This window comes from Spermophilus citellus (genome assembly GCF_964194105.1).
Source record: "Spermophilus citellus genome assembly, chromosome: 3".
Lineage (NCBI taxonomy): Eukaryota > Metazoa > Chordata > Mammalia > Rodentia > Sciuridae > Spermophilus > Spermophilus citellus.
Window position 1 is genome coordinate 91,447,607 of NC_138184.1, and position 27,247 is coordinate 91,474,853.

The 27,247-nt window shown below is 52.0% G+C and overlaps 1 protein-coding gene across 1 annotated transcript in view; it reads left to right on the forward strand.

Annotated features, from left to right (window-relative positions):
• The window catches only part of TMEM132B (transmembrane protein 132B), a 317,079-nt gene that overhangs the window by 139,888 nt on the left and 149,944 nt on the right, over positions 1-27,247 (forward strand). The window contains exon 3 of the mRNA XM_081285511.1: positions 11,732-11,875. Coding sequence (XP_081141637.1) covers positions 11,732-11,875 — 144 coding nt within the window. The remainder of the gene's footprint in view (positions 1-11,731; positions 11,876-27,247) is intronic.

Sequence of the window (27,247 nt, forward strand, 5' to 3'; positions counted from 1 at the left end):
CACAGCCCGCTCCCTGGTGCTAACACCCAGTGCAGGAAACAGTGGGAGCCCAGTGTGTGGGCGCTGGGGCGTGAAGTGCTAGGGAGACAGTAAAGCCAGGGCCTGGGGTAGAAAGGACGGAGGACAGGAGACGGGAGGCCTGGGGGCTCACTGGAGGTGGTGGTCACTGGTGCCTGGCTCCTGAAGTTCCCGAGGCTAAAGGAGAGAGGCCGAGGCCCAGGATTGCCCGGGGGAATCATGGGGGGCTTCCTGGCGGAGCATCGTCCTGGGGGCAGCAAGCCTAGGGGGTCCCTGAATCTGGGTCAGAAGGTGGGCTGTGTACAATTGCCAGGCAGGAGTCCCCAGGGGTACTGGGTCCAGGTTCTTAGAGTCTCAAACAAAGGACGGAGTGAGATGCGGGGTTGGTGGGCGAAACTCGGGCTGATGAAGGGCAAGTCTACACTGCGGCCCAGAGAGGCTGAGACGCGGCTCAAGGCCCAGGTACACAGTGAGCCCCTCCATGCTGGGCTGTGCAGCCCCCTCCTCCCCCGGCAGATCTGGGTCATGGGCACCTGGTCGACAGCTGAGCTTGACGAGACTTCCCGAGTACCGTGGGTTTCTTTGCCTCCAGAGAAGGCCCAGAGGGGCACAGACCACAGGGCCAGCTGCAGGTCAGTGCCTTGGGCCATTCACGCCCAAGACGGGGACGTCCCCTGCAGGGTCTTGACTCAGGGTGGAGGTCTGACTTCCCCCCTTCACCTCAGATGGTCCGTTTCCCTCAGGGGAAGACGTTAGCTGGGGCAGGGGGCCTGGCCCTGCCTGTCCTGTCTCCTACCTTACACAGAAGACTGGGGCACAGGAACCTCTTCCTGGCTGGAACCCCTTGGGTCACCTCCTGCCGATGTCAGCCAGTCAGACTCAGCCTGAGCCGGGCAGGCAGCAGGACTCCACACAGCACCCAGTGGTTTTGACTGCATTTAGGCTGCTGGGAAATGACCCAGGACAGTACCCCTAGGGGACTCGGGACAACTGTGGTGTTATGACTCCACATGTCGTGTGGGCTGACCCACAAGGTCATACCTGCCTAGACCTAAAGGAGACCAGGGAGCGGGCCCACAGGCACCCATGGGAGAAGAACGCAGGCAGAGGAACAGCGTGTGCAGAGGCCCAGAGGCAGGAAGGGTGGTGCTATTTGGGGAAGAAAGGGAGAGTCCTTTTCTCCTCTGAGAGAGAACAACAGCGTTTTTCACACATAAAATGTGCATTTCCATGAGCATCGCCATTCAAAGAGATGAGGGTATTATGGGGAGTTTTCCTTTACTGTGAGAATATTTGGCCAGTTAAAATGGGAACCAAGATTTCACAGGTACTAGGAAAAATTTAAAAATGAGAAAAAACTTGATTGGGATTTTTTTCTTCCTTGAGAAATGAAATTTAGATTATGATAATAAGTTTACTTATCTCATGTTAAAGAAAACTCAGGTTCAGTAATTCCCACTTTCTAATATGCAGAACAGAGAATATAGAGCCTGCTGACAATCTGTGACTTTTCTTCAATTTTATATCGTTGCACAATGTTGCATTTCTCACTTCACATTTGACATTGCCAATAGGAGCATAAGGGTCAATTTAGCAGGAATATTCCAGGGCTTGCCCAGGCCCGAGCTCCACTGCGCCTGGCAGTGAAGCACCATGTCCTGGTCTTCTCCTCTTCACTTAACTGTCAATGACTGTCCTTGACGGTGACTGTGGACCCTTGCTGCACTCTTCTTGCCAAGCACTCTGCTGGCATGTGCCCATCCTCCAGGATCACGAGAGTGGCAGTTTCACTTTGCGATAGAGATGCACTGCACGTGCGTTGTTTTCAGCTGCCTGTTGGTCCAGCCTGGGCAACCAAGATGGCGGAGATGTCAGAGTGGGGGGGTGGGATAGATGCTGCTGTCGTCCAAGGGCCATGGCTAAGTGAGGACATGCTTCTTCCTCCCTCCCTCATTCCTTCCATCCTTCCTCCTTCCTTCCTTCCTTCATTTAAAAAAAAAAAGACTCTTGAAAATGGTGGTAAAGGATTTTTTTTTATTACAATGGAAGCCATGAGTTCCTTTCTTTGTGTGCACCCAACTTGGGAGTCTGTATTTCTGGCTTTAACAATGCCAGGACACACGTAGCAGAGGGCACTGATGGAGGATGGGGTTGGTAGAAGGGAATTTTCTATGAGAGCGTTGTGGCTACTCCTAGTATTGCGTTCATTCCGACGAGATCAAGATGCATGGGGTTTGATTTCAGCCCACGGTCCCCCTCTCCCTTCCCTCTGCCTCCCTACTCTCCTTTCTCCACTCTGTAGATCTTCCTCATCTGCTTATTCATATTGATTGGCTCTGTCTACTTAAACATAGGGTGAGATTCCCTGTGGTGAACTTACATGTGCCCACAGCGTGGTTCTCAAACGCCTTCTCCCTCCCGCCCTTGCCCATCCCCCCTCCCTCTCGTCTCTTTCTGCTCCACTGACCTCCCTGGAGCCTCTCTCCCTCTTCCCTTCATTTCACTCTAGTTTCCACACGTGAGAGAAAACATTGGGCCTTTGATTCACTGAGACTGGGCTGACTTCACTTGGCACGATCTTCTCCAACTCCATCCATTTACCTGCAAATGCCGTGATTTTATTCTTTTATTGCTGAGCAATATTCCATTGTGTATAAATGCCACATTTCCTTTATCCATTCATCTACTGAAGGGCATCTAGGTTGGCTCCACAGTTTAGCTACTGTGAATTGTGCTGCTATGAATACTGACGTGACTGTGTCCCTGTAGTGTGCTGTTTTTACGTCTTTTGGGTATAAACCAAGGAGAGGGATAGCTGGGTCAAATGGTGGTTCCATTCCCAGTTTTCCAAGGGATCTCCATACTGCTTTCCATATTGGCTGCATCAGTTTGCAGTCGCACCAGCAATGTACGAGTGTGCCTTTTCCCCCACATCGTCACCAACACTTATTGTTGTTTGTATTCATAATGGCTGCCATTCTGACTGGAGTGAGATGATATTAGAGTAGTTTTGATTTACATTTCTCTAATTGCTAGAGATGGTGAGCGTTTTTTCATATATTTGTTGATTGACTGTATTTCTGGCTTTAACTTCTCTTCTGAGAAGTGTCTGTTCAGCTCCTTGACCCACTTATTGATTGGGTTATTTGTTTTGTTGGTGTTAAGGTTCTTTATATACCCTAGAGACTAGAGCTCTGTCTGATGTGTGTATGGTAAAGATTTGCTCCCATTCTGTGGGCTCTCTCTTCACCTCACTGATTGTTTATTTTGCTAAGAAGAAGCTTTTCAGTTTGAATCCAAAACATTTATGGATTCTCAATTTTATCTCTTGTCCTCTGGGAGTCTTAGTAAGGAAGCTGGGGCCTAATCTGACATGATGGATTTTTGTGTTTTTGATAATTGCCATTCACACTGGAGGGAGGTGACATCTTGGCACCGTCTTGGTTTGCATTGCCCTGATTGCCAGGGATGGTGAGCATTTTGTCATGTATTTGTTGCCATCTGTGTTTCTTCTTTGGGGAAGTGTCTGTTGAGTTCTTTCTGCCCACTTATTGATGGGGAGATGTGTTTTCTGGTGGTAAGCTTTCTGAGTTCTTTCCATGTTCTGGATGTGAGTCCCCCTCACAGGAGCAGCTGGCCAGGGTCTTCTCCATCCCCAAGGGGCTCTCTTCACTCTCAATCATGTCATGTGTTGTGCAGAAGCTTTTAAGTTTGTTGCCATCCACTTATTTATTCTTGTTTTATTTCTTGGGATGTAGGGTTGTGTTGAGAAAGCTGGTGCTGCACCTGTGTGATGGAGCGTTGGCTCTCTGTTTTCTTCCAGAAGTTGCAAGGTTTCTGTTCTAATTCCCAAGGTTTTGGTCCATGTGGACTTGACTTTTGTGCAGGGTGAGGACAAAGGTCTAGTTTTAGTCTTCTACTTATGCACATCCAGTTTGCCCAGCACCATTTGTTAGAAAGACTTTCCTTTCTCCAACATATATTTTTGGAAGCTTTGTCAAGTATCAATGGCTGTAAGTATGTGGGTGTGTCTCTGTGTCTTCTGGTCTATTCTGTTGGTCTTCACGCCTGTTTTCATACAACACCATGCTGCTTCTGTTACTACAGCTCTGTGGTGTGGTTTAGACCATCTACATCACTGTGAACCCTCCTGAATTGCTCTTCTTTCTTGGTATCAGACTATTCTGTGTCTCTTATTCTTCCAAGTTAATTTTATGGCTGTTTGGTTAAGTTCTGTGAAAAGACATAATTGGCATTCTGGTGGGGATTCCCTTGAATCTGTATACTGCTGTCCTGGTAGTATGCCCATCTTGACCACTACAAGGACATGGCAGGTCTCTGCCATCTTCTAAGGTCTTCTTCAGTTTCTTTCTTCAGTGTCATATGATTTTAATTGTAGAGATCTTTCACCTTCTTGGTTCAATTAGTTCGCAAGTATTTTATTTTATTTTTTGGAGGTTATCGTGAATGGGATGGTTTTCCTGGTTTCTTTCTTGGCTGAATCAGTGTTGGAGTCTAGGAAAGCTACTGATTTATGGGTGTTGATCTTGTATCCTGATACTTTGCTGAATTCATTATATGGACCTCTTCATCTTGCTCATGATTTTAGAGGAATGCTTTCAGGGTCTGTAAAACTGCACTCAAGTTTGGGGAGTTGGTCACAGAAAGAAGTGAACTCCGTAGCTGTCAAAGGCCCAGGCTGCAGCTGCCCTTGAGCCCCCTGGCCCCGTGGCGTCCCATCCTGAGTGATGGCATCTGGACCTGCGAGCCCCTGCCTGCTGTTCCTCTCCCCTGGGAGTTCCCTTCCCCTCTGGTCCTTCTGGGCAGTGTCCCTACCCCATGCCCTGTCCTTGGGACTGTCTTGTGCTCTGGAGGATGTCCCCAGCATACAAACCTGTTGCAGTGTGGCTCAGGGAAGCTCCTGTGGGCTACTGACACCTTCTGGTCACATGGTTTCCCTGGATCAGTCCTCAGATCCCTCCCACTCATTACAGTCAATCTCTCCTACATAGTTCTAGATATTGTAGTTTTAAAATAATATACGCTAAGAATATAACCAAGCCTAAAGATATATATATATATATATATCTAAAACAAAGTTGGTGAATATTTAAGATGGGCTTAAATTGCTCCAAACAAATATAACCTACAGTGAGGGAAGATTTGGACTGAGGACTGTGGTTAGGGACAATTGTATAACGTGTGTTCAAGAGAGAGGCAAAATCTCAATAGTTAGCATCAGGCTCGTATCTTATACATGGCACTCAGTTCTGTTATAACTTGAATCTTCTCTCAGGAGCTGCTCTTTGCTAACTGTGGATGATTAAGATGGGATCAACTTCACCCTTAGTGCAGGAATGGTCATTGCATACTCAATCTAGTTCAGCCCATGAAATTTTGGTTTTGGAATTTTGGTTGTGGGGAGAAAGTCATGCTTTTTTTCTTTGTGGATGTGGGTAGAAGATCTGGAGCTGCAGCAGCCACACTGTGACCATGAGAAGCCACATGTATGAATTGAATAGGATCAGCTGCCAGCAGGAAACGGGGGCATCAATTAACCCTCACTGGTGAGCTGCACTGAAAATGGCTGTGTGTGTGTGTGTGTGTGTGTGTGTGTGTGTGTACAATTGCAACCACCTTTGGGTCCAAAGGGTTCAGAGTTTGATATTCTCTAGAATAGAAGTTCTTTAAGAAAGCAGCAGATTTGGAACTGGGGCTGGGGCTCAGTGGTAGAGCGCTCGCCTAGCCTGTGTGAGGCCTTGAGTTTGATCCTCAGCACCACATAAAATACATAAATAAAATAAAGGTGTGTGTCCAACTGCAGCTAAAAACTAAATATTAACAACAAAAACAAAAACAAAAGAAGCAGATTTGCCATGGCACAGGGAGGCATTTGCCCTGCTTTGGGGCGTGGGAGGAATTTTCTGCCAAGAAACAGGAGTGGGACCAGGAAATCATATCTGATGGAGAGGTGGTCAGGTGCTGACGGGGTCCTAGAGCGGTTCCCAGGGACCTCCCTGGATGGGACTCGAGTGCCGAGTTTTCCTCTCTGGGGAGTAGCTGGTGGTTCGTGTTGGAAAGAAACAGTAATTAACAAGGATCAGTTTCTGATGCTCTGTGCGCGCCGCGTGTGTGGCTCATGTAACGTCCACCATGGCACGGAGGGAGAGTGTCACCACCCACTGTTCACGTACATGGATGCCTAGTCCCAGCAGCTCAGGGACACCGCCCAGGTCTCACTGGGAGCCGGCTGAACCTCAGCCTGCTCCCAGTGCCTCTGGTTCCTCTCTGGCCCCACGGCCCCCTTCATCCTGGGTGGTCCTGCTGTCCTGGAGCAGGCGGACAGCGTGCTCAGGGCTCCTTAACCTGCGCAGCAAACTCAGTACCATTTATTCCTCCTCACCTGCCTGGTTGTTGTACTTACAGGTGGCTGTCGTCCCCCAGATATTCCTGACCCCTCCTCTGTGCATCATATGTATGATAACATGCGGGCTGGATCTGCCCCACACTTGCCCTACATCTGCCCTCTACCTGTTCTACACCTGCCCCACACCTGTCCTCTACCTGCCCCACCCTTGTCCTCTACCTTCCCCACACCTGCCCTCTACCTGCCCCACACCTGCCCTCTTCCTCACATCATCCCACTCCACCCTCGTAGGACCTCATGACACAGCCCTGCACAAGTGTCCCTGGGCTCCACACAACGACCCTGAAGGGGGTGGCTCAGAGCAGTGGGGACTGTGCTCTTGGCCTGGGCTCCCGCCTCTGCCCTGTTTTCTCGCGTCTCTGGGTCTTGTCCTCTTTTGTGAAGACACTACTCCCAGGATTCAGTGTCAACTCTAGAAGGGGGGCCTCATCTTGAGATCCTTGAGGAGCGACAGGTGGAGGACCCGCCTCTGATAAAGCCACGTCTGGCTGCTGGTGGACGTAGGCTTGGGAGCCCCGCAGACCCCGTGCATGGGCCTCTCAGCACTTTCCATACAGCCTGAGCTGCTGGTGGACCTGGGCCTGGCCCCTAGGTGGCCAGCCATGCTCGGCCTCCCAGGGCCCGTGTCTGGGCTCTGGCCTGCTCTGCAGTGGATGACCTCTTATCTGGTGATTGGCTCCCCAGGCTTCTCATCTGGGAGCCGATAATGAGGCCTGGGCGCCATGCTGGACGGGGCTAGTGTGGAGCGGGCCAGGCCTGAGGCGGTCTGTGCAGAGCCGCTGCAGCCCATGGTCCCCATGTGTCTCGGTCCTGCAGCTGCACAGACCCCTAGAGCCCAGGTGTGGCCTGGGTGGGTCGTGGTGCCTTTGCCTTTGGATTCTGAGTGCTTTCCCTGGGGGCCAGGGGGCTAGGAGCTGGTGGACACCCTTACCTCCCTCTCCTGCCTGTTGGCTGCCAGTTCAGATGGTGGCACCTGCTCCCAGATATGGAGGGGACGGTTTCCCTCCTTGGCCACCCACACAAGGGCCTGTCCAGTGACACCTCAGCAGGGCTCCTCACGTGGAACATACCTGCCACCGGGCAGGAGGGGTCCCACGGGTCTCTGTAGCAGGGCCCAGAGGCGTCTTGGCGTTGGTTACGAAGTCATTTTCCTACTGTTAAACGGGTCCTGGGAAAGTGTGGCCATGGTCTTTTCTTGGCCCCCACCATCCTTAGAAGGCCACCCTGAGCCGTGGCCTCCTCATTTTTGGGCTTTGCGCACCGCTCCTGATCTCAAGCGGTTCTGAAGTGTCAGGGGACCAGGCGAACAGCGAGTGGAAGAAGGTGCTTTGCAGCCTTGGAGGCTGTCCGAGTCCGGGTCACAGGCTTCCCCGCGGCCCTTCCCATGCACACAGGGACCACTGGACTCACCCACCAGGAAGCTTGGAGCGCTCAAGACTACCCTGGCTCTGATGCCCACGGCTCTTTGGTTTCAGTAATTAGAGGACCCCTGGAGGTCAGCACAGCTGGGACGCCCAGTTGGCACATGGCATCATGGTGGGAGGGCAGGAGCCCACCTCAGCACAGCCCTGGGGCCCCCTGGGCCTTTGCCCGGCTTCCTCAAGTTCAGGAGTTTCACTCAGGTGTGCGGCCAGGGGCATCAGTGTGGTTGTGCTAGTTTCCAGAACACTAAAAGTGCTGACCTCTGTGGGTTGATGGCCACTGTTCCTTCTGCCACCCCTCCACCCTGGGGACACCAGGACCTTTATGGGATGACTGAGCAGAGCGTCAGTGCTGAGCCTCAGGCCCCACAGTGAGTTCAGAGATGGTGACTGGGACCCGTGCCTTGTCCTCGGGTCAGAACAGAAGAGAGGAATGTGGCTAAGAGGGGAAGGAGGCTCAGCAGCCGGCACACGTTGTGTCCACGCCCCTGAGACGGAGGGGAGGTGGGCAGCTGGGCTCAGCCTGGGAGCTGGACAGCCAGAGGCTGGGGCCACTTTCCATACAGACTGAGCTGCTGGTGGACCTGGGCCTGGCCCCTGGGTGGCCAGCCATGCTCGGCACCCGTGGGCTGAGTGATACATGGTGCATTGTGAGAAAAGAGCCGGTGGGGCAGAGCGGAAGGCAGGGGGCAGGTGTGGAGCGAGGGGACCCTGCGTCTAGTCCTGGTCCTGGACGGACCAGCTCTGTGATCTGCTGCTGGTCACTCTGCTGGGGGTGGGAGGGCTGGTTCATCCCTGTGGACACTGGGGACGACATTACAATCCTGACGCTATGGAAGGGCTCTGGGGGCTCCTGTGTGCGTGGGCGAGAGCCCCGCAAGCTGTGGGAGTAGCAAGCGTACACTGGCCTCTGCAGACAGGGCTCTGGGACACTCTCTTCACCTGCTCCTTTACCTGAAGGCTGAGAGCAGGGTCAGAGCAGGACGCCTCTGCTCATGGTTCACATGAATTAGTTCCTGGAATGTCCTGACGGCAAGAAAGCAGGCTCTGGAAACGCAGTGCGTTCAGGCAGCAGGATCCAGCAGGAGGGACGGCGGGGTCAGGGCGGGCCTCGTGGGGTCTCCAGAGGGTGCCACCTGTCCTGGCCAAGGCTTCTCAGGAAATGCCAGGAGCAAGAGCTGGCAGGCAAGCAGCTGGGAGTCGGGGGACAGACCTGTAGGAGGGAGATGGGGGCAGCATGAGGGTGGGCAGTGGGTGTGTGGGCAGTGGGAGGGAGGACAGCAGGGTGGGCAGCGGGAGGGGGGGCGGCAGGAGGGGGGGCAGCAGGAAGGGGGCAGCAGGAGGGAGGGCAGCCACATTTTCTTTTGTGTTAGTGAGAGAGGCAGCCTGAGTCCCCAGGCCCACTGCCAGGGCTCCCCGGGCAGGCAGCAGCAAGGACTTCGTGCCACCCCATGTCCCATTGCTCAATGCCTCAAATCCTGCCACCAGAGGGTTCCTTGCTTGGGCCTCACAGGGGTTATGATTTTGATAAATCCTTTTAAAAATATTTAAAAGTTTCAGCCACAGGGAATCATGATGCATCATTTACCTGCCTCCCACCCCACACTTTTTTCTTTTTTAAAAATTGAGATAGAATTCATATAACATAAAATTAACAATATCAAATCCAACAATTCAGAGGCCCTTAGCACATCACCCCCAAAAGAAATTTGGTACCCACTAGCTACGCAGTCCCTCCCCACTCCCCCGCTGTTCCCAGCCCCGGAAACCACCGATCTGCATTCTGTCTCTACGATTCACCTTCTGGATGCTCTGATATGAGTGAAACCATCCAGTGTGCTCATGTTCCCACACTCGGGATAGTGTTTCGAGGTGCACCATTGTAGCACGCCTCTTCCTCCAGCCCTTTTTATGACTCAGTAATACTCCAAGGTCACGAATAGACCATGTTTAGGTTCCCACTCAACAGTCCACGGGCATTGGAGTTCTTGCCACCCGCGCACATTATAAACAGCACCGGCCAGGCACAGTGGCGCACACCTGTAATCCCAGTGGCTAGGGAGGAGAAGGAGGAGGATGGCAAGTTCAAAGCCAGCCTAAGCAACTCAGCAACCCCTGTCTCTAAATAAAATTTTAAAAGGGCTGGGGATATGGCTCAGGGGTTAAGTGCCCCTGGGTTCAATCATTGGTACTAAAACACAACAAAATGAAACAAAAAACCCAAACAAGAAAATCCCCTGTGCTGTTGTGCACATGTCTGAGTCTTTTTCTGAGTTCCTGTTTTTCATTCTTTGGAGCATCAGCCTAGGAGTTGGATTGCTGGGGCCTGCAGCCATTTTTTAAAAAGTTGTTGTTAGACATATTAGGGGCTCTCTTGCCAGGTGTCTGTAAGTACGCAAACACCATTTGGTCAATTCCTTCCCCAGCACCTGCCCTTGCCCTCCCCACCCCCCTGTCCCCTCCTCTTCCTGTGTCTCATCAATTTTCATGAAACCCTCCTAGATTTTTTCTCCTTTTTGCTTTCTAGTTTCCACACGAGGGAAAGCATATGTGGGTCCCAGAGTGATTCTAGGTTAACCTTTTGAGAAATTGGCAAACCATTTCCAGAGCAGCTGCGCCCTTTACATCCCCACCAGCAGCGCGTGAAGACCCGATTTTTCCATGTCCCTGCCGACTCTTTTCTGTCGTATTGTAGCCAGTGAGTGAGCATGGAGTGGTGCCTCACAGTGGTCTTGATTTGCATTTCCCAGTGACTAATGAGGCTAAGCACCATCTCGTGCACATGTTGGCCATCTGTATATCTTCTTTGGAGAACTGTCTAGTCAAGACCTTTGCCTATATTGTAATTGTGTGATTTGTCTTTTTGTTGTTGATTTGTAAGAGCTCTTTGCATATTCTGGATAGTAGACCTTATCAGACAGATGATCTGTAGGTAATTCCTCCCATCCTTGTCTGTTGTCTTTTCACTTTTGCTCATCTTACTGTAACCAGCAGCACCTTAGACGGTGTGTGGTCTGATGATTAATCTTGAGGGATCTTGGCTCCCCAGGTCCCAGTATTCCCCTGACTCCTGCACGTGGGCTGTCTCTGCCTTTGGCATTCCTTTTGTGTGATCATGGGAAAGCCTGAGAGAGCCTCGCTGGGCATTTCTCTGGGGTCTCAGGTCTCTGGGAAGCAGGGGTCAGCCACATGGCCAGGCACCACTGGCCTCCATGCCCAGTTGGTGTGCCTGCATCCTGACAGCTCTCCAGACCTGTCCATGCATCTGGGCGGCTCCCAGGGCTGCTCCTGGAGTCCCCACTGTTACATAGGAGCAGGTCCCATCAGCAGTGCCATGAGGGTCAGTCAGGGGTGGGGACGTGGGAAAGACAGCCCAGGCTGTGGACTCTCCCCTTCCCTCAGCCCCTGGGCCTGGGTTCTTGCTGGTGGACTGAGCACACACCTGGGGTGCCAGGCAGGACCTGCCCATCCTCCTGCTGAGCATGGAGTTTGCTCAGTGCCCGAGAGTCCAGCGCTGGCCATTTCCCATCATGGTGTGCTCAGTGCAGTGGCCTCCTGGGTCCCTGATGAGATAGCGCCTGGCCTTCCCCAGCCCACGGCAACTCCTCCCCACCTACAGGTGAGGGGCAGAGTCCATCCACCTCCCCCATGTGCCTGTCACACCCCGTCAATCCTGGTGGCAGGAAGGCACTTATAAAAACAACAGGACACTTCGTTTTCCAAGGAGAGCCACTCATAGTGCTCCTCCTGTCTCCTGGGCAGAGGACAGTACTGCCCACACTGTCCTGCGACAGGCCTGGGCGTGGTGGCCTGCAGAGTTGTGGGATGGTTTCTCATCCGTGTCGTGTCGTTTCCCACCTCACAGAATTAAGGCGGCAGCTGGTGTGAAGATCACGGCCGTGAGAATCAGCAACGAGGACCAGTGGGCGGTGCAGGAGGAGGTGGACCACAGCAGCACCCAGACGACGGCCACCCTGGCCTGCGTGGGCCACCCGGACACCCAGGGCAGGTGAGTGCGAGAGGCCCGAGGCCCAGCGCCACGGGGGGTGGGGGCTGGGGACCGTGGGGAACCCAGGGCGGGACGTGGCGTCCAGACAAATGCGGCTCCTCCAGTCCAGCAGCCGGCTTCTGATGGGCGCTCTGGCCGAGCTTGGTCCTCTTGCTTTTCATGCTCAAAAGCCTAATGAGGTGGACGGTCCCCAGAGCCACCAAGTTCAGATTGTCACAGTGCGGAGTGTGGTGTTAGTCTGAGGTCACCATTGTTGTTATCTGTGACCAGGGGTCAGAGATGTCGTGGGAAAGCAGCACTGATGTCAGGGCTAGAGGAAAGTGGGCGTCTATGAGCAGCCTAAGGCGGCTCCAGCGATGGGCCATTGTTCCTGACTGCCTAAAGAGAGTCATTTCGCTGATGACACACCGTGCACTGGCGCATGGCTTTGGTCTTAAGCTGGTCACTGGCGCTGCCAGCCAGCAGCCTCTCTTCTCCAGCTGGGGCTGCACTCACCTGGGCAGCAGAGAGGTCCTTGCTGATGGTTTTACATCGGGACCCCTGGTGGGTGGCAGGACCCCTTCCCTGCTGTCACCGCCCCTGCCTCCTCCCGTGTGAGGAACACGCGTCTCCGGTGGTTTTTCAGGTTAATAACTGACCAGGTGTGCAGCCCACCTGATTGTGACCCCCGCGGCTCAGGCCTCACCTGGGTGAGGTGCCAGCTCCTCAGCTGGGCTCATGAGCCCCTCGGGCACCTCCCTGCCACCCTGCATTGCCACCACCTGTTTTCTTTCCTTTCTTCTCTGACCTTTAGACACTTTGAGGTCCACAGGCACAGGAGTGGCGGCCACTGTGCTGTTTCCTGAGAGCAGACCGCACTTCTTAGCAGACTGAGAGGAGCTGCGTGATTGACGGCTCCTGGCCCCGCCCCTGCTCACAGGGACAGCCTGACCTCCCCCGGCTGAGGAAGGGCAGGGATCCTGGCTCTGGTGTGACAATTTATGCTTATCTAATATCCCTCTAGAATCCATTCCATAATTTAAATAAATAATTGCTTCTTTTTGTGCCTTTTGTTGGTCTCTGATATCAAATGAGGTGTGAAACACGGCCCTGGACGGAGCTTTCTGTGAACAGTGAATATGTGACTATAGCCCGCGCAGCATCCCGCATAGGTTGTGACAGCCTTGAGTGGCACTGAGTCTTTAACAGAATATAATGTACAAACGGCCTGAAATTCTGTGATAAGAACTAGACTGTGTCGTGTGGGGAGCCCGCTGTGCTCGGCGGGGGGCAGTGCAGGTCTTAATTTAAAATATTTTAATGAAGACGCCTTGTGAGGCAGTGTGAGTAATAGAGATGAAACCAGAGATAAAGGGTAGTGTTGCCAAAAGAGGGGAGAAAAGATTAGAAAAAAAAAGCAAATTTGAAAATGTTCAGAACAGATAAGCTGAAGCCAAGGGAATGAGATGGAGGGAATGGCTCTCTGCAAGGAAGCCACGTGCCACCGGCCAGTGGGGACGAGTGCTTCCCTACCTTGTCTGGCTGTCGGGACCCAGAGCTCAGGAGCTGAGCCACCAGGAGCCACAGGACAGAGCCCTCCTCTTCTAAGCACTGTGGTCGGGCAGAGGGTGGCTCTGCCGTCCACAGGGAACAGGGACACAAAGCCCAGGCTTCCTGCAGAGGGCAGGCCCCGTTGCCCCGGGCTGGCGCCCTGCTCAGGGTGCAGCCGAGCTCAAAGCCAACGCACACTGGGACGCGCGACCACGTTGGGAAATCTGGAATCCATGCCTCTGGGGTTTTTGCTGCTCTGCTCCAGACATGGTGACAGTCCCCTGGCTTCCATCACTGGAACAAATGCTTGAGACTTTGGGGCCAGCAGGACTCAGACCGTGGCCAAGGTTTTGGCTTGTGGTGAGGCAGTGCCCCGTGGCAGGTGGTGTGGGGCAGAGCAGGTGTCCACCCACCCCTGGCCTGAAAGAGGGAGGAAGGGGAGGGAGCTGGCTTCATGCTGCCTCCCTGAAGGCCACACCCGGTGACCTAGAGCCTCCTCTGAGGTCCCCAAAGGCCCCCACCCCATCAGCGCCAGCCCAGATCCAAAGTGGGGCAATTACTGATGAGCAGGGGAGGGCCACCCTGTCAGTCACTTTGATGAACCCAATGCTTTTTGGTGATATTTAACCACTGGCCATGGAATCAAAGCACAGCACTGATCAGGACAGCCACTGCGTCATGGGTCATGGGGCAGGAATCCGGCCGAGTCTCCCGGTGGCCTTACAGTTCACACCCGAGCTGGGAAAAGGGGCAGCTGTCAGCGGTCCTCACCAGGTCACACTGCCCCCTCGCCGCCGTTTGTTTGAGCTTCTCCTCTCCCTCTGTTCCAGGGTCACTGAGAAGTGAAGTCACATGGAAGGTTGGGCTGTCTTCAGGACCATCTTGTGGGACTCTGTCCTCCATCCCTTATTTTATGTAAAGATTTTGTTGAAAAATCCCCCCCACACGTATAGACACACACACATAAAATCATACATTTTATAATCATATGTTTTATATTATATAAATAAACAAAAAACATATCGGGAGCCAGGCATCATTTTAAAAATCTTTTGGGAGAACAACATTTCAAAAATTAGAAACCTGAGAGTCTGAAGTGGACCCTGTCCTTATTCCCACTTGACGGATATGAGTCGAGGCCCAGTTCAGCGACTCTCAAGGTGCCAGAGCCAGTGTTGGCCAAAGCCGTTGACCCCGGGGCCTGCCTTGACCATTGGCCAAGGCTCTGCAGATGCACATCCAGGGGCCCCTCCGCGTGTCCCCACCCCGCAGCTCTCTGTCCCACTGGATGGATTGCTCAGCAGCAGCAATGCCCACAGTGCCAGTGGCCATCTAGCACGGGGACCAGGCTACAGAGGCCCCTTAAAAGACACGGCCACATTCTCACCTCTGGAACACGTGAGCCTGATCTTGTTTGAAGGGCCTTTGCAGAGGTGGCTGATGTGGGCTGTAAGGTGGGTCCTGAGCCCCCAGGAGACACAGGGAGGCGCAGAGACAGCAGATTCGGCCACAGGCAAGGAAGCTGAGGAGCACCTGGAGCCACCACCAGCTGGAGCAGGCAAGACCAGATTGTCCCCTGGAGCCCTGGGAGGGAGCATGGCCCTGCGGGCATCTGACTTTGGAAGAATGCATCTGTTGCTTCAGGCCATCAGGTCTGTGACCTTTGTCACTGCAGCTTGGGGACTTGTCAAGAGCTTGATGGATCTGGGCTGAGGCCTCCTGGACGCAGTCAGAACCTCTGCAGTCTGAGCGCAGAACTCTTGGACCCAGGGGTCACAGGCACTGGCCCTTCAGAGAGACGCTCCCAAGTGGCTGGCTGAGCACTGTGGGGGCGTGGACATGAAGCACCAGAAGCAGGTGAAGGTATTTTGTGCTTAGCGATGCTGGGGTTTGAAGGCGGTGGATCTAGAAACACAGGCTCAAGTTCACAGGGGCGATTGCCGTGGGAGCACTTGGCCATCACCGTGGGAGCACTTGGCCATCTCCGTGGGAGCACTTGGCCATCTCCGAGCAGCATCACCACAGAAGTCCACACCAGATTTCAAGAACCAAACAGGTGGGTCTTGGGAGTACCTGCCTCAGGTGCCCCGTCTCAGGAGGTTTGTTTTAATTTCTCTAGAAATGTCAGCGGAGTTCTCCTGTGAGAGGAGGATCCTTCTCCCACCCCCAAAGGATCAGATCTCAGAAGAAAAGAAAAAACAAAGCGCTTTCAAACACTCCCTCTTTTCCTAAGGGGCGGGGGGCAGCAGCTGGTGGGTTTCCGTAGGAGTGAGTAACAGAAGAGCTCTTAGGCCAAATGCAACCGGTGTGCGATCGTGGAAAACCTAAAAAACACAGCCAAGTAGAATGGGGAGTCTCAAGTCACCCCAGCCCATGATCAGTAGTGGCCATTGCTGACCTTTGGGTAGTGGACGCGTGTAGACGTGCTCACCTGTGTGTGCAAACAATGTCCATCTGCACGTTAGGCTCACTCGCTCAGCTTGGCCAGCTGCCGGTTCCTGGGTGCTCTAGAGGGAACACGAGTTCCCCGTGTCTCGTAATTCTCAGAAAGAGAGGCCAGTGGGGCAAAGAGGAGCGAGGCCTCAGGTCAGCGCTTGGGTGGGGTTTGGTGGCCTCCCTGAGTTCCAGATGTTGGTGACATTGTTCCAGGTGATGGACTGCTGGGCCTTCGCAAGCCGGGCTGGTCTCCTGCATGGTCAGGTCTTTGTGAAAGAGCAGAGCAGAGCCCCTCTGAGGCCCCGCTCCTGGGAGTCCCACATGACCTTTCTCCCCAGGGTAGGTGTCACTTCCGCCACCAGGGTTGACTCTCATGGTTCCCTTTCTTAGGCAGAAGTGGAACTGGGGAAACCGGGGTCTGTCCCCACAGGTCTGCAGCTGGGTGGTTCTGTGAAGCCCTCGGCCACCTCCCGGGTGGTCAAGGACACTGGGCCGCAGGACGGCTGTGCTGTTGCCTCTCCTTAAGTCATTGCTTCCCATTGTCCATGTGTCTGTTTGTCCCTTTGACACTGATTGTCTGCACTGTTGGCGTGTCGTGATGTCACCCTCTCATGCCATCAGGATGGGTGTGCCATGAGCTAAGTCTGTCACACAACCATGAGACCTGTCCCAGACCTGGTGCCATCTCTGATAGGAACAGCCTCTGAGTGGCTGCCTCTGCCCCACCCTCCGGTGTCCTGCAGAAGGTCCTCTGGGCCTGGCAGCTCTCCGTGGGCTCAGACTCTGCCAGTGCTGCCCGCACCTTTGCAGGAGACGAGAGGAAGCACACCCCTCTTGGGCGAGAAGGGACCCGTGTCTTTGGAAGGGACACTTGATTTGGCTTGCCCAGTTGGGCTGCCCCATGGAGGGGGTGGGGAGCTGTGCCCTCCTGTCTTTGGGGTTCTGGTGCTAATTGCAGCTATTCCGAGCCCTGGGGACAGAGGGGCTGGGTTTCTCTCGGGGCTGGGTCCCAGCTCCGAGTCCACACACACTAGCTAGTGACAGAGACTGGGTACATGAGGACAGAAGGCTTCTGGCCCTGAGGGGCCCTCCCATCTGGCAGCACAGGTTCTGGGGCTGCAGGGGAAGTGTTGGCTCTCAGGATGTGACGCCACAGGGCTGGTTCTTTCCCCTAGGGCTCTGTGGAAGGGGATGGGAGGTCCCAGAGCTCAATGTGATGGAGGGGGTGGGAGTTGGGAGGCTCCAGGAGAGGGTTGGGCAGGGAGAGGGAGTATGGTCAGCTCTAAGATGGGGAGGGGACAGTTAGCCATGCAGAGCTTTGAGGAAGACCATCTAGGCAGAGGAGGAGCAGGTGCAAAGGCCCCACAGGAAGGTGTAGTGGCTTGGTGGGTGGCCCCGGGCAGCACAGAGACAAGCCAGAGGGCCCAGAGCCCTGTTTCCTGAGGGTCGTCTTTGTACCTGACGTCCTGTTTACCTGCGGGGCGCAGCGTGTGAGAGAGAGGGGCACACTGTGTGTCTAGGGTGATAAACCTGGAACAGAGCCAAGCAGGGAAAGCAACAGCGTCACCGGGAGACTCCTGTCCAGGCAGGGTGGCCCAGGGTGCTTCCCTGAAGAGCAGAGCTTGCAGGAGGGTGGGGCCAGGCTGGAGAGGGGAGGGGACCTGTGTCCCAGAGCCCCGAGGCAGCGGCCCTGGTAAGGCAGGCACCCAGAGGAGAGGGCCAGGCCGAGGGGCTTCGCTGGCTGTGGTTGATGTTAGGATGAGGCCACGGCGGCCAAGGCCTGCTGTCCCGCTAGGGGACGGGCTGTGGACGTGAGCCTTACCTTGGCCCACTGGGAGCTCAGGTGATCTCAAGTTCACTGCTGATGTCCCACTTGGCATACTTGACAGAAGTTCGGGCCTTAGCAGCAGCCGGTGCCTCACCCTGAGGTATGGGCTGGGCAGGAGGCAGCTGGCTGGGTGCTGGCCGGGGTGGTGGACACGGGTGCTGCACACTTCACCCTCACTTGGCTCTGGTCAGCCTTCACGTTTGTAAGGGCCATTTTTCTTCCCCATCTGCTCCCCACAAACAGCTTCCATAGTTATACATTTGGCCTGGAAATATGGGAAAAGCACTTCTGAGTGAAAGGTCAACTCGACCAAGGGCAAGGCCAAGGGCTGAGTCGTCTGCTTGGTGTGCTTATCTTACTCCAAGGAGCACAGGGCAGACCCCTCTGTCTTCTGAGGGTGCTGTGGGCTCCCCCTGGGAGGTTCTGCCAGGCAACTTCAGAACCAGACCCCACGGCTCTGCTTGGGCCTTTGAAGTATGTTTTTTTTATTTTTAATTTATTTTTATTTTTTAAAATTGTAGGGTTACAGGATTTAGACCTGGCCTTGAAAATGACCATTGCCTTCATTAGTTTCAAAGGGCAGAGTTGAGCGAGGACCCAGTCTCTGGTCAGGGCCTTTGCCTAGTGAGATGGTGACCCCCGGGCAGCACCAGGCTCTTCAGCAAGGAGGTTCCCGAGCTTGCACTCCAAGCCTTTGTTTCCGGAATGACCTTTCCATCGTCCCTCCTTCAAATGCTCTGGCTATCTGGGATGTCTGTGGTCTCAGCTGACTGTCCTCCTGGAACAATGCTGGGGCAGACCGCGATGGTCCCGTGTCTGTCTGCGGCCTGGGCCCAGCTCGCTTTTCTCTTGCCACACACGAGGTCACCGGCGAGACTCTCTCTTTTCCTTTTCTGTGCATTGTGTACCTTGGATGGGGGTTGTGCAAATTGAGTATCAAACACACGTGTGGTGGGAGTATCCGGTTCCTGTTGCTGATGTGACAGATTACCATACGGTGGCTTTGGACAGTGCAGATTTATTCGTTTGCATTTCTGGGAGGCGGAAGTCTAAAGTTAGTTTCTCTGGGCTAAAATCAGTGGTTGGCAGACTCGTCCCCTCCAGCAGCTTCTGGGGACATCCTGGCTCCTTGTCTTCTCTGCCTCTGAGGCTGCCTGATCCCCTCCTTAGATTCCCGTCAGTCACATTGCAAGTCCTTCCTGCCACACAGGGGACATGGCCACAGGTTCTGGAACCGAGGTTGTCACAGTTGTAACTAAGTTGAGGTCACATCAGAGGGAGGGGGACCTTTTCCAATATGATTGGTGTCTTTAAAGAAAGGGGGATGGGGACCCGGGCCCAGGCAGAACCCCGTGAGAAGCCCATGGCAGAGATGAGAGTGGCACACCCACCAGCCCAGGAGCCCTGAGGAGCACCAGGGACCATCGGGCTGGCACAGCCCCGCTCCTGCCCTCTGGAGAGATGGTGCTGATGCTTGACCTTGACCTTCCAGCTTCCAGAGCTTCGGCTTTGCTGTGGCCGCCTGGGAGACTCGTATGCTGCCTCTCCTTCCACTGTCCCCTCCCTGGTCTGCAGACGGTGGCAGGACCACAGGTGGCACTGTGGCTGCCATGGCTCTCGTGGACCTTTTCCTCTGAGTTTCAGAAACATCTCCCCGAGAGAAAATGCAAGCATTCTGCCACTGCAAGTGTCCTCTCTGGGCACCAGGAGGATTGTGACCTTCAAGCCAGCGTCCTCTCTAGAATGTGCTAGGTTGGTGATTCCGGTGGGTGAAGTTTCCAAGAGTCAAGCCGCCCAGCTGATGGAACTTGACTGTGAGCTTCTAGGTGGAGAGAGGCTCAGACAGCACCTTACACAGGACGCCGTGGCCTTGCCTCCATCCGCCCAGGGTGGCTGCCTGTGGGGGGACGCCTGTGGACAGAGGCCTCTGAAACTGTAGCCCCTAGTAAACTTCCCTTCCTCTACCTGCTCTGGGCAGGTCTTTGTTGCAGCAGCAGAACAGCTGACTGAACTCACACTGACTGCTAGAGGCCAACTACCAGCAGACCTCTGAGCCAGTGTGTGTGGAGTCTGGGCTACGTGGGGAAGTGCAGGGCCGAGGCCACCAGCTCTTTGCTTTCTCCTAAGTAGACAAGGTGGCTCCTTCTCCTTTTCTTCTTAAATCCCATGAATCATTCATTTCAAGCCACTTAAAAATATGGAGAATATTGTAACACACACCCACTTACCACGCAGCTTCGTCACGGTTTAATATGACCCCCAATTGCTGCAGAGCTTAAAAATAAAAGCAAAACCAAAGCTCTTCCTGGCGCATTCTCCTTCCTCTCTCCTTAGTTAACCACAATGCTGAATTTTGTGTTTATTGGCTTTATGAATATTTATAAGCTTTTACTGCATAGGTGCCTTTCCATAGATAGTGTACTTGGCATGTTTTCTGACTTTATATAAATAGATGGTGCTGTAAGAATCATTCTGCACGTTGTCTCTTACCCAATGTGGCACTTCCCAAAGAAATCCCTGTGGCTGGTAGGGCTCCCTCCTTCTTCCGTCCCTGTGCCGTGTAATACTCCACATGTGGACATTCCATCACTGACCTCTTCTTCCATCGATGGATGATGCTATTTAAAACTTTTGATTTTATAGATTTTAGTGCCCACTTTTGTAGGTGAAATCTTAAAAATTTGTACTAGTTTCTCTAGTGAGCACTGAATTTTAAATGGAGGGTTGCAACCCATTAATGAAGGTGTCCAAGAAAGGAATAGATCAGCACAGAATAGAGGGCCTTCACAGCCCAGAGCAGTGAGGGAAGCTACCGTGTCCTGAAGCTCCAGGGGCTTGGGGTGACAGAGGAGCAGCCCAAGCCCTGGGGTCTGGACCATGCAGGGAACTACCCTATCCTTGGGTTTATACACCTTCAACTTTCCATCTCCTGCCAAACTGGTCCCCAAAGTGGTTGCATCAGTTGGCAAATTGTGTTTGAGGATAAAAGGTCTCTTAACTTTGGGAAACGAGGGTTCCCCGAGGGTGGCCTCGTGTGTCCTGGGTGCTCTTCTGGTTGGTACTGTGGGTCTGCTGTTGGAACTTCGTGGAGAAGCACTCATGCCACTTAATCTCTTTGCTGTCAAGAGGCAGAATTAAGTTATTCCTCTTTTTAAAAGAATGACTCAAGTAGGGAATAATGGATGCAAAGTGCCGTAGTTAAATATTGGAGAGAAGCTGATGGATTGGCTGCCACTCAGATCTTGCTGTAAAGGGGAGGAAAGCGATATTTAATCACTTTCAAAAACGAAACCAATGATGATGAATTCGATGCCTTCGGATGCGGAGTGACTCATTAGGGCCTTATTATTTTCCAGTAATAAAGGGACTAGTACCCTCCATCTCCTCCTTGATTGCATAGTTGCAAAACAGAGAAATGTTTACTTTAAGTTAGCCACCAGGTCCCCTGAACTGCTTCAATATGCAGGCTAGGGCTTACCATTGGCTCCGTGGGCATTTCCTCTATGTCAATTTGGCAACCCATAAACCAATTTTATTTGATTTGTTGAGTTTTCTTTTTATTTATTTTTTTAACCTTCAACTTGGGCCGACATTTAAATGTATATCAGATTTGACTTAAAAATATATATATTTTGGACATTTCTGGATAAACTGAAAAACTGGTGATTTTGAGCCCCAGATGGCCAGGACCACGGGAGCTGATGGCTGCTTGGCCAGGCTCTGGCTGACACAGTCCCCTCTGGTCTCTAAAGGCCTCCCCAAAAAAACAACCTCGGATTGGGAACTAATTGGCTTTTATTATTAAGTACACGGTAGAATTTTTATTCTAGGATAAAAGCATTTCTTGATATCAACCCTTATGACCTCTGTGACCTTGAAGAAGTTATTGAAACTCCTCTTGCCTCAGCTTCCTCCACTTTAAAACAGGGGGCATTTTGCACTTGTCCAATAGGGTAGTTGTGGGGTTTAAGGATGTTATTTATGCAAAATGCTTGCAACATCGTCTGGCACAGGATAAATGGCCCCTAAGAATCAACTGAATTAATGGACTGAATTAATATCATTAGTGTCCATGTCTGTATCCGAAGGGGCGGGGAGGCGGACGAGGGAGCGTTTCTCTCTAACAGTGAAGAATGTCCCGTGATTGATACTCAAGCAAAAGGTCTCCGTGTTGAAAGAAACAGTGCAGAACACCCACTAGGAATAGACCTGAGTACCTATGATAAATACACAGGGAGGAGATGCCATGAAGAACTTAATGAGCCGGTAAAAGGGCTTAGATTTCCACGAGTTTCTTTCTAAATGCAAATCAGGTGAGTCTGAGCCTGTGAGGAAGCCTGCCTGGGTCTCACCCCGTAGGGTGCCAGGAGCAGCCCTGGGGATGAGGAGGGGACTCACCCTGTTCAGGTGAAGGGGCTGTCCTAGAGGCAGGTGTGGCCTGGGGCTTGAAGGTACCCAGCTGCCCTTGTGGAGACAGAATCTTCCCTGGAACAGCCTCCCGGGGAGATGAAAAGATGCGCAAAACACAAAGCATTTCACCCTCCTGAACCCTCTTCTTTGACAGTTTCTTCCCCGGCAGGTAGCACCCCAAAGACTCAAATCCAAATGTAGCACTTTTAAAAGAATTTTCCTCTAAACCTTATTTAAAAAAAAAACAAAAACATAAACAAAAATATGCCATTAGGGAAATGAAATTGGGTCCTCGAAGAGAATTTCAAGGTATATTCTGTTTTTCTCCCTGGAAACTCTTTTAGAATCTATTTTTACCTGTTTCAAAGGCAAAAAGAAATAAAGCAATAGCTTTGCCAGAGGCCTGGGCCATGATTTATTGAGGAGCGGAAAAGACAGGAGGTTTAGAAGGTGTCCAGGACAGCTGTGAAATCTGCTGTCCACGGGCTGTTTCTGCCTCTGGGGACACAGGCCAGTGGTGTCTGGACTAGAGACGCAGTGAGGTGCTGTGGTTTCCTGTCAGCGATGCTCAGAGATCACGAATTTGGATACTACCTATGAACCAGGGTCGTGTGACTTGCCGGACTCTTGCAGAGGGAGATAAATACTTCAGTCACTTAAAATTAAGGTCTTTGTGGCCAGAGCGGGGGTTACATTCAGTCCTTGTCATCTGCAGGCTGTGGGACCAAGGCGGCTCATCCCTTGTGATACAGGGCAGGGACTGATGCCTACTCTGGGTTTGCTGTGGGGTTGGAGGGGTAGTCTTGTATGGTGCTCAGTGCCTCGGGACAGGGTAGGCCCTTAGTAGATGATAAAGGAGACGTTCTGGTCAGAATAAGGAGGGTATCCAATGAGAGACTCTCCTCCCTTAAGCTGGGCCCTGGGGAGATGTGCTTTCCTTTATGTGTAAGGTCCCAGTGTGCCCTGCACGTGGAGTTGAGTTTTGGACACGTAGCAATGCCTTTCTTTTTATGACACCTCTGGAGACTTGATTTTAATCTTAACAAATTCAGAGCAGGCTGGATGAGGCAGATCTGTGGGTCAGGGTGGGCCTCTGGTCTCTAGACCCTGGCTAATCCTTCCACGTTGTAAGAAGGTGGGACAAGTGGCGAGTGTGGTTCTCTAGATCCTCCTTATTCCAGGATATGTCCAGATTCTATTGTATAATTGTGTATCTGCTGATCAGCACCTCAAATCCTGGGAGCTCCCTTGCTGACCAAATTGTGCGGTGAACAGGGACTCTTTGTGTGGCCTTACAGCCTTGGGTGAGGCAGCCGCGACATTTCTGCGGGTTTTCTCCTTGAAGGTAGAACATGGGCATTGCATGGGTTTCCTTCTCCTTAGGTGCAGCAGGAGACCCAGGGGTGCAGTGGGGGGGTCCACGGTGCAAGGGGGAGGAGAGCCATTGGCAGCACCTGGGGGGCAGGGGCTGGGCAGGGGGTCAGTCATCGGGCTTTCCCTGGCTTGAACTCTGCTTGGTGTGGCGGGGACAGGGATTGTAGGATGGCCTCCTTCTCTGGGAATGCTGGCATACCCAGGGACTCCAAGTGGATAGGGTGCCTTGGTCCAGCCATTATGTGTGGGACCCTCAGAGACTTCGTGGACAGCGCTGGGGTCCCCACTGGGGGCCCCACTGGATTCCCTGCCTTAGGAGGGCTCCAGGGAGCCCGGGACCAAGCCTTGCTGTGGGGTTGGTTTTCAGTCTGTTTTCTTCCTTCTCAAGATAGAAAGCGCATTTATCTTAAATTGAAATGGAAACATTGTAATTAAACATTTATAACCAAAGCAGATTTATAGCTATGGTGCTTCCATTTCTCACTGTCAACAGATGCCAGAGAAGCTAAATAACCCATTGAAACTGTAAGAAAAATGTTTTTCTGTTTTTTAAAAAATCTGTTAACAATGGTAGACTTTATCCTGTTTGTTTTCCCTGGTGCCTTAGTGACAATGATATAGAAGGCACTTGTGCCCCAGAAATTGAGCTAGACCGGGAAGGGCAGGGCTGGGGGAGGAGCCTGTCCCTGTGGGGAGGGCGGAGCTGGGGGGAGGAGCTTGTCCCTGAGGGGAGGGCGGGGTGGGGGGAGGAGCTTGTCCCTGAGGGGAGGGCGGGGAAGGGGGAGGAGCCTGTCCCTGTAGGGAGGGCGGGGCCAGGGGAGGAGCCTATCCCTGTGGGGAGGGAGGAGCCGGGGAGGAGCCTGTCCCTGTGGTTTGTCTTCCCCATGGTTGGGCCAGTGGCATCTATTTAGATGTGTGCTGGCTGAGGGCCATGTCCTCTGTGACCCTCCTGCTCTTCCTTTCCCTTGAAGACACAGAGACGTCTCTGCCCTCCTCGGCACACGACAAACTTGGGATCCACGACCTGACAAGACTCTGTGAACCACTGGAGTGAGATCTCACTTTTTAAATTCATGCTTTGCCGTTTGCATGGAACCATTTGGTTTATTTTACTCTGTGATTTGAAAAATAATGCAAAGTCACGGTTGAAAAATTGAAAAACGAGGAAAACCCACAGCCACCTTTTTTCTATAGCCCCACTCAGTGTCCTTATTCTCTCAATTTTTTACACTCTCCACAGTTTTCTCCCCTGCTTTTTTTGGAGGGGAGAGGAGGGGGTCTTCATATTCATCACAACTTCTAGTGGACCTTTGGATGCTCCTCCCCTGTTGTTCACAGGATGTTACATAGTTCACTTCACCTTCCCAGTGGAGCCGCCAGGCTGCCTGCCAACGTCTGTCATTCTAGTCAACATGCGGACCCTTGTCTTTCAGACACAACTCCAGGTGCAGTGGTGCCATCAGCTGGTGTTTTTAAGGCTTGCCACCTGCATTGGGAAGTGGCTCTGTGGAGGGTGGCAGGGATGCTGGTGAGGGAAGTCTGATGTGGTAACTGAGCCACTGTCCCTTGTCACTCAGAGGGGATGTGGGTTTTGCTGTGGGGAACACTGTGGATGTAGTCAAGTTCCCAGTCAACTGACATCCAGGAAAGAGGCTGTCTTGGGGAATCTGGTGGGGCCGATGGGATCCAACCCAATCAATAAATGGGCCAAGGAACTGAACAGATGCTTCTCAGAAGGTGATATATAATCAATCAACAAACATTCGAAAAAATGCTCAGCATCCCTAGCAATTAGAAATGCAAATCAAAACTACACTAAGATTTCATCTCATGCCAGTCAGAATGGCAGCTATTATGAAGACAAACAACAGTGTTGGTGAGGATGTGGGGAAAAAGGTACACCCTTACATTACTAGTGGGACTGAAAATTTGTGTAACAAATCTGGAAAGCAGTATAGAGATTCCTTGGAAAACTGGGAATGAAACCACCATTTGACCCAGCTATCCCACTCCTCAGTCTATACCCAAAGGACTTAAAAACAGCATACCATAGGGACATAGCCACATCAATGTTTATAGCAGCACAATTCACAATAGCTAAGCTGTGGAACCAACCTAGATTCCCTTCAGTAGGTGAATGGATAAAGAAGCCGTGGTAGATATGCACAATGGAATATTACTCATGGCATTTGCAGTTAAATGCATGGAGTTGGAGAAAATCATGCTAAGTGAAGTTAACCAATCCCCCCAAAATCAAAGGCTGAATGTTTTCTCTGATAAATGGATGCTAATCTATAATGGAGTGGTGGTGGGTCATGGGAGGAATGGAGGAACTTTAGATAGGGCAAGTGGGAGGGAGAGGTGGGGAGGGGGCATGGGAGTAGGAAAGGTAGTGGAATGAGCCTGACGTCCTGACCCTAAGTACATGTATGAAGATGTGAATGGTGCGACTCTACTTTGTATACACCCAGAGACATGAGAAACTGTGCTGTTTGTGCACTATGAACCGAAATGCATTCTGCTGTCATGTATCACTAATTAGAACAAATAAATAAATTAATTAAAAAAACCCAGAGCACCTGGTGTGTAACCTCATGCCGTCTACCCAAGGCTTGAGAGCAGAGCTGGGTCTGGGAGGAGGAAGGAATTCTACTGTGGTCACCGGCCTCCTACCTGTGCCATGGGCTCAGGGTTTGCCACCATCACAGAAGTAATCCTTGGCCAGACATCCTGTGGCAGGGGATTCAAAATATGCACTTACATCACAGATCTGTAAACAGCAAGTGCTCAATGAACGTTAGTTATTATTGCCTATGACATCATAGTATTTTTTGTTGATTTTTATGAGCTATTTACATATTAAGCTGTGAACTGTGGAACCTTGGAAAGGTAACAAGATCGAATGGCCTACGGAGTACCCACTTAGAAAACCTGACTTGATGTTCATTAAGGAGGAGTGGCTTAAGCAGAGCCTAAGAGTAAGAGAAATGTGGCTTTGGATTTTGCAGCTCTGTACTTCGCTAATTTTGGGAAAGTCCTTTAGTCCCTTCTTGCCTCTTTTTTTAAAAAAATCCACAAAGCTTAAAACTACATTTCAGGGTTGCTGGGAAGTTTTCCTTAAGTAAGAGGCATCCATATATATTTTTCCTTTTCCTCCCCAGTCAGAGTCACTCATTGTCACCAAATGTGAAGGACCTCATTTAGCTCTTGTGCCAGCCTTGGGAAGCCACCAAGGCAGGGGTCACTGTGCCCACTTTTCAGACGAATGAAAACTGAGGCACAAAGTCATGGCCTGTTTGGCTCCACGCAGCTGATTAACAGCAGGGACAGGAGCGTGCAGGGGATGTGATTTACTGTACTCCCACCAGCAAGTCCTTCTGTACTCCGTGGATCAGGGCGACTGTGCCTTTTGTCACTTTGAAGTGACCCTCTTTATTTTGGTTTGTGCTTTTTGCTTAGAATCTACTTTGAAGTAGCTATGTTACATCGTTTTTCTTTTGGTCATTTAATGTTAACATGGCATGAATGTTTTTTTCAAACTCTTAATTGCAACCTGTGTGTCTGATATTTTTGGATATGTCTGTGTTTTTATTTTGATACTTTTTGCTGGCCTGTCAATCTTTGTCTATTATTTGGCATATTTTGTCAATTTACATTTAATGTGATTATCAATATATTTGTGTTTAAATCTATGATTACTATGAGTTTTACCTTTATTATTCCCGTCCTGTGTTCCTTTCTTTTGTATTGAGAAAGGGAAAGGATGGGATAAAATATTCTCAATTAGCTCCAAA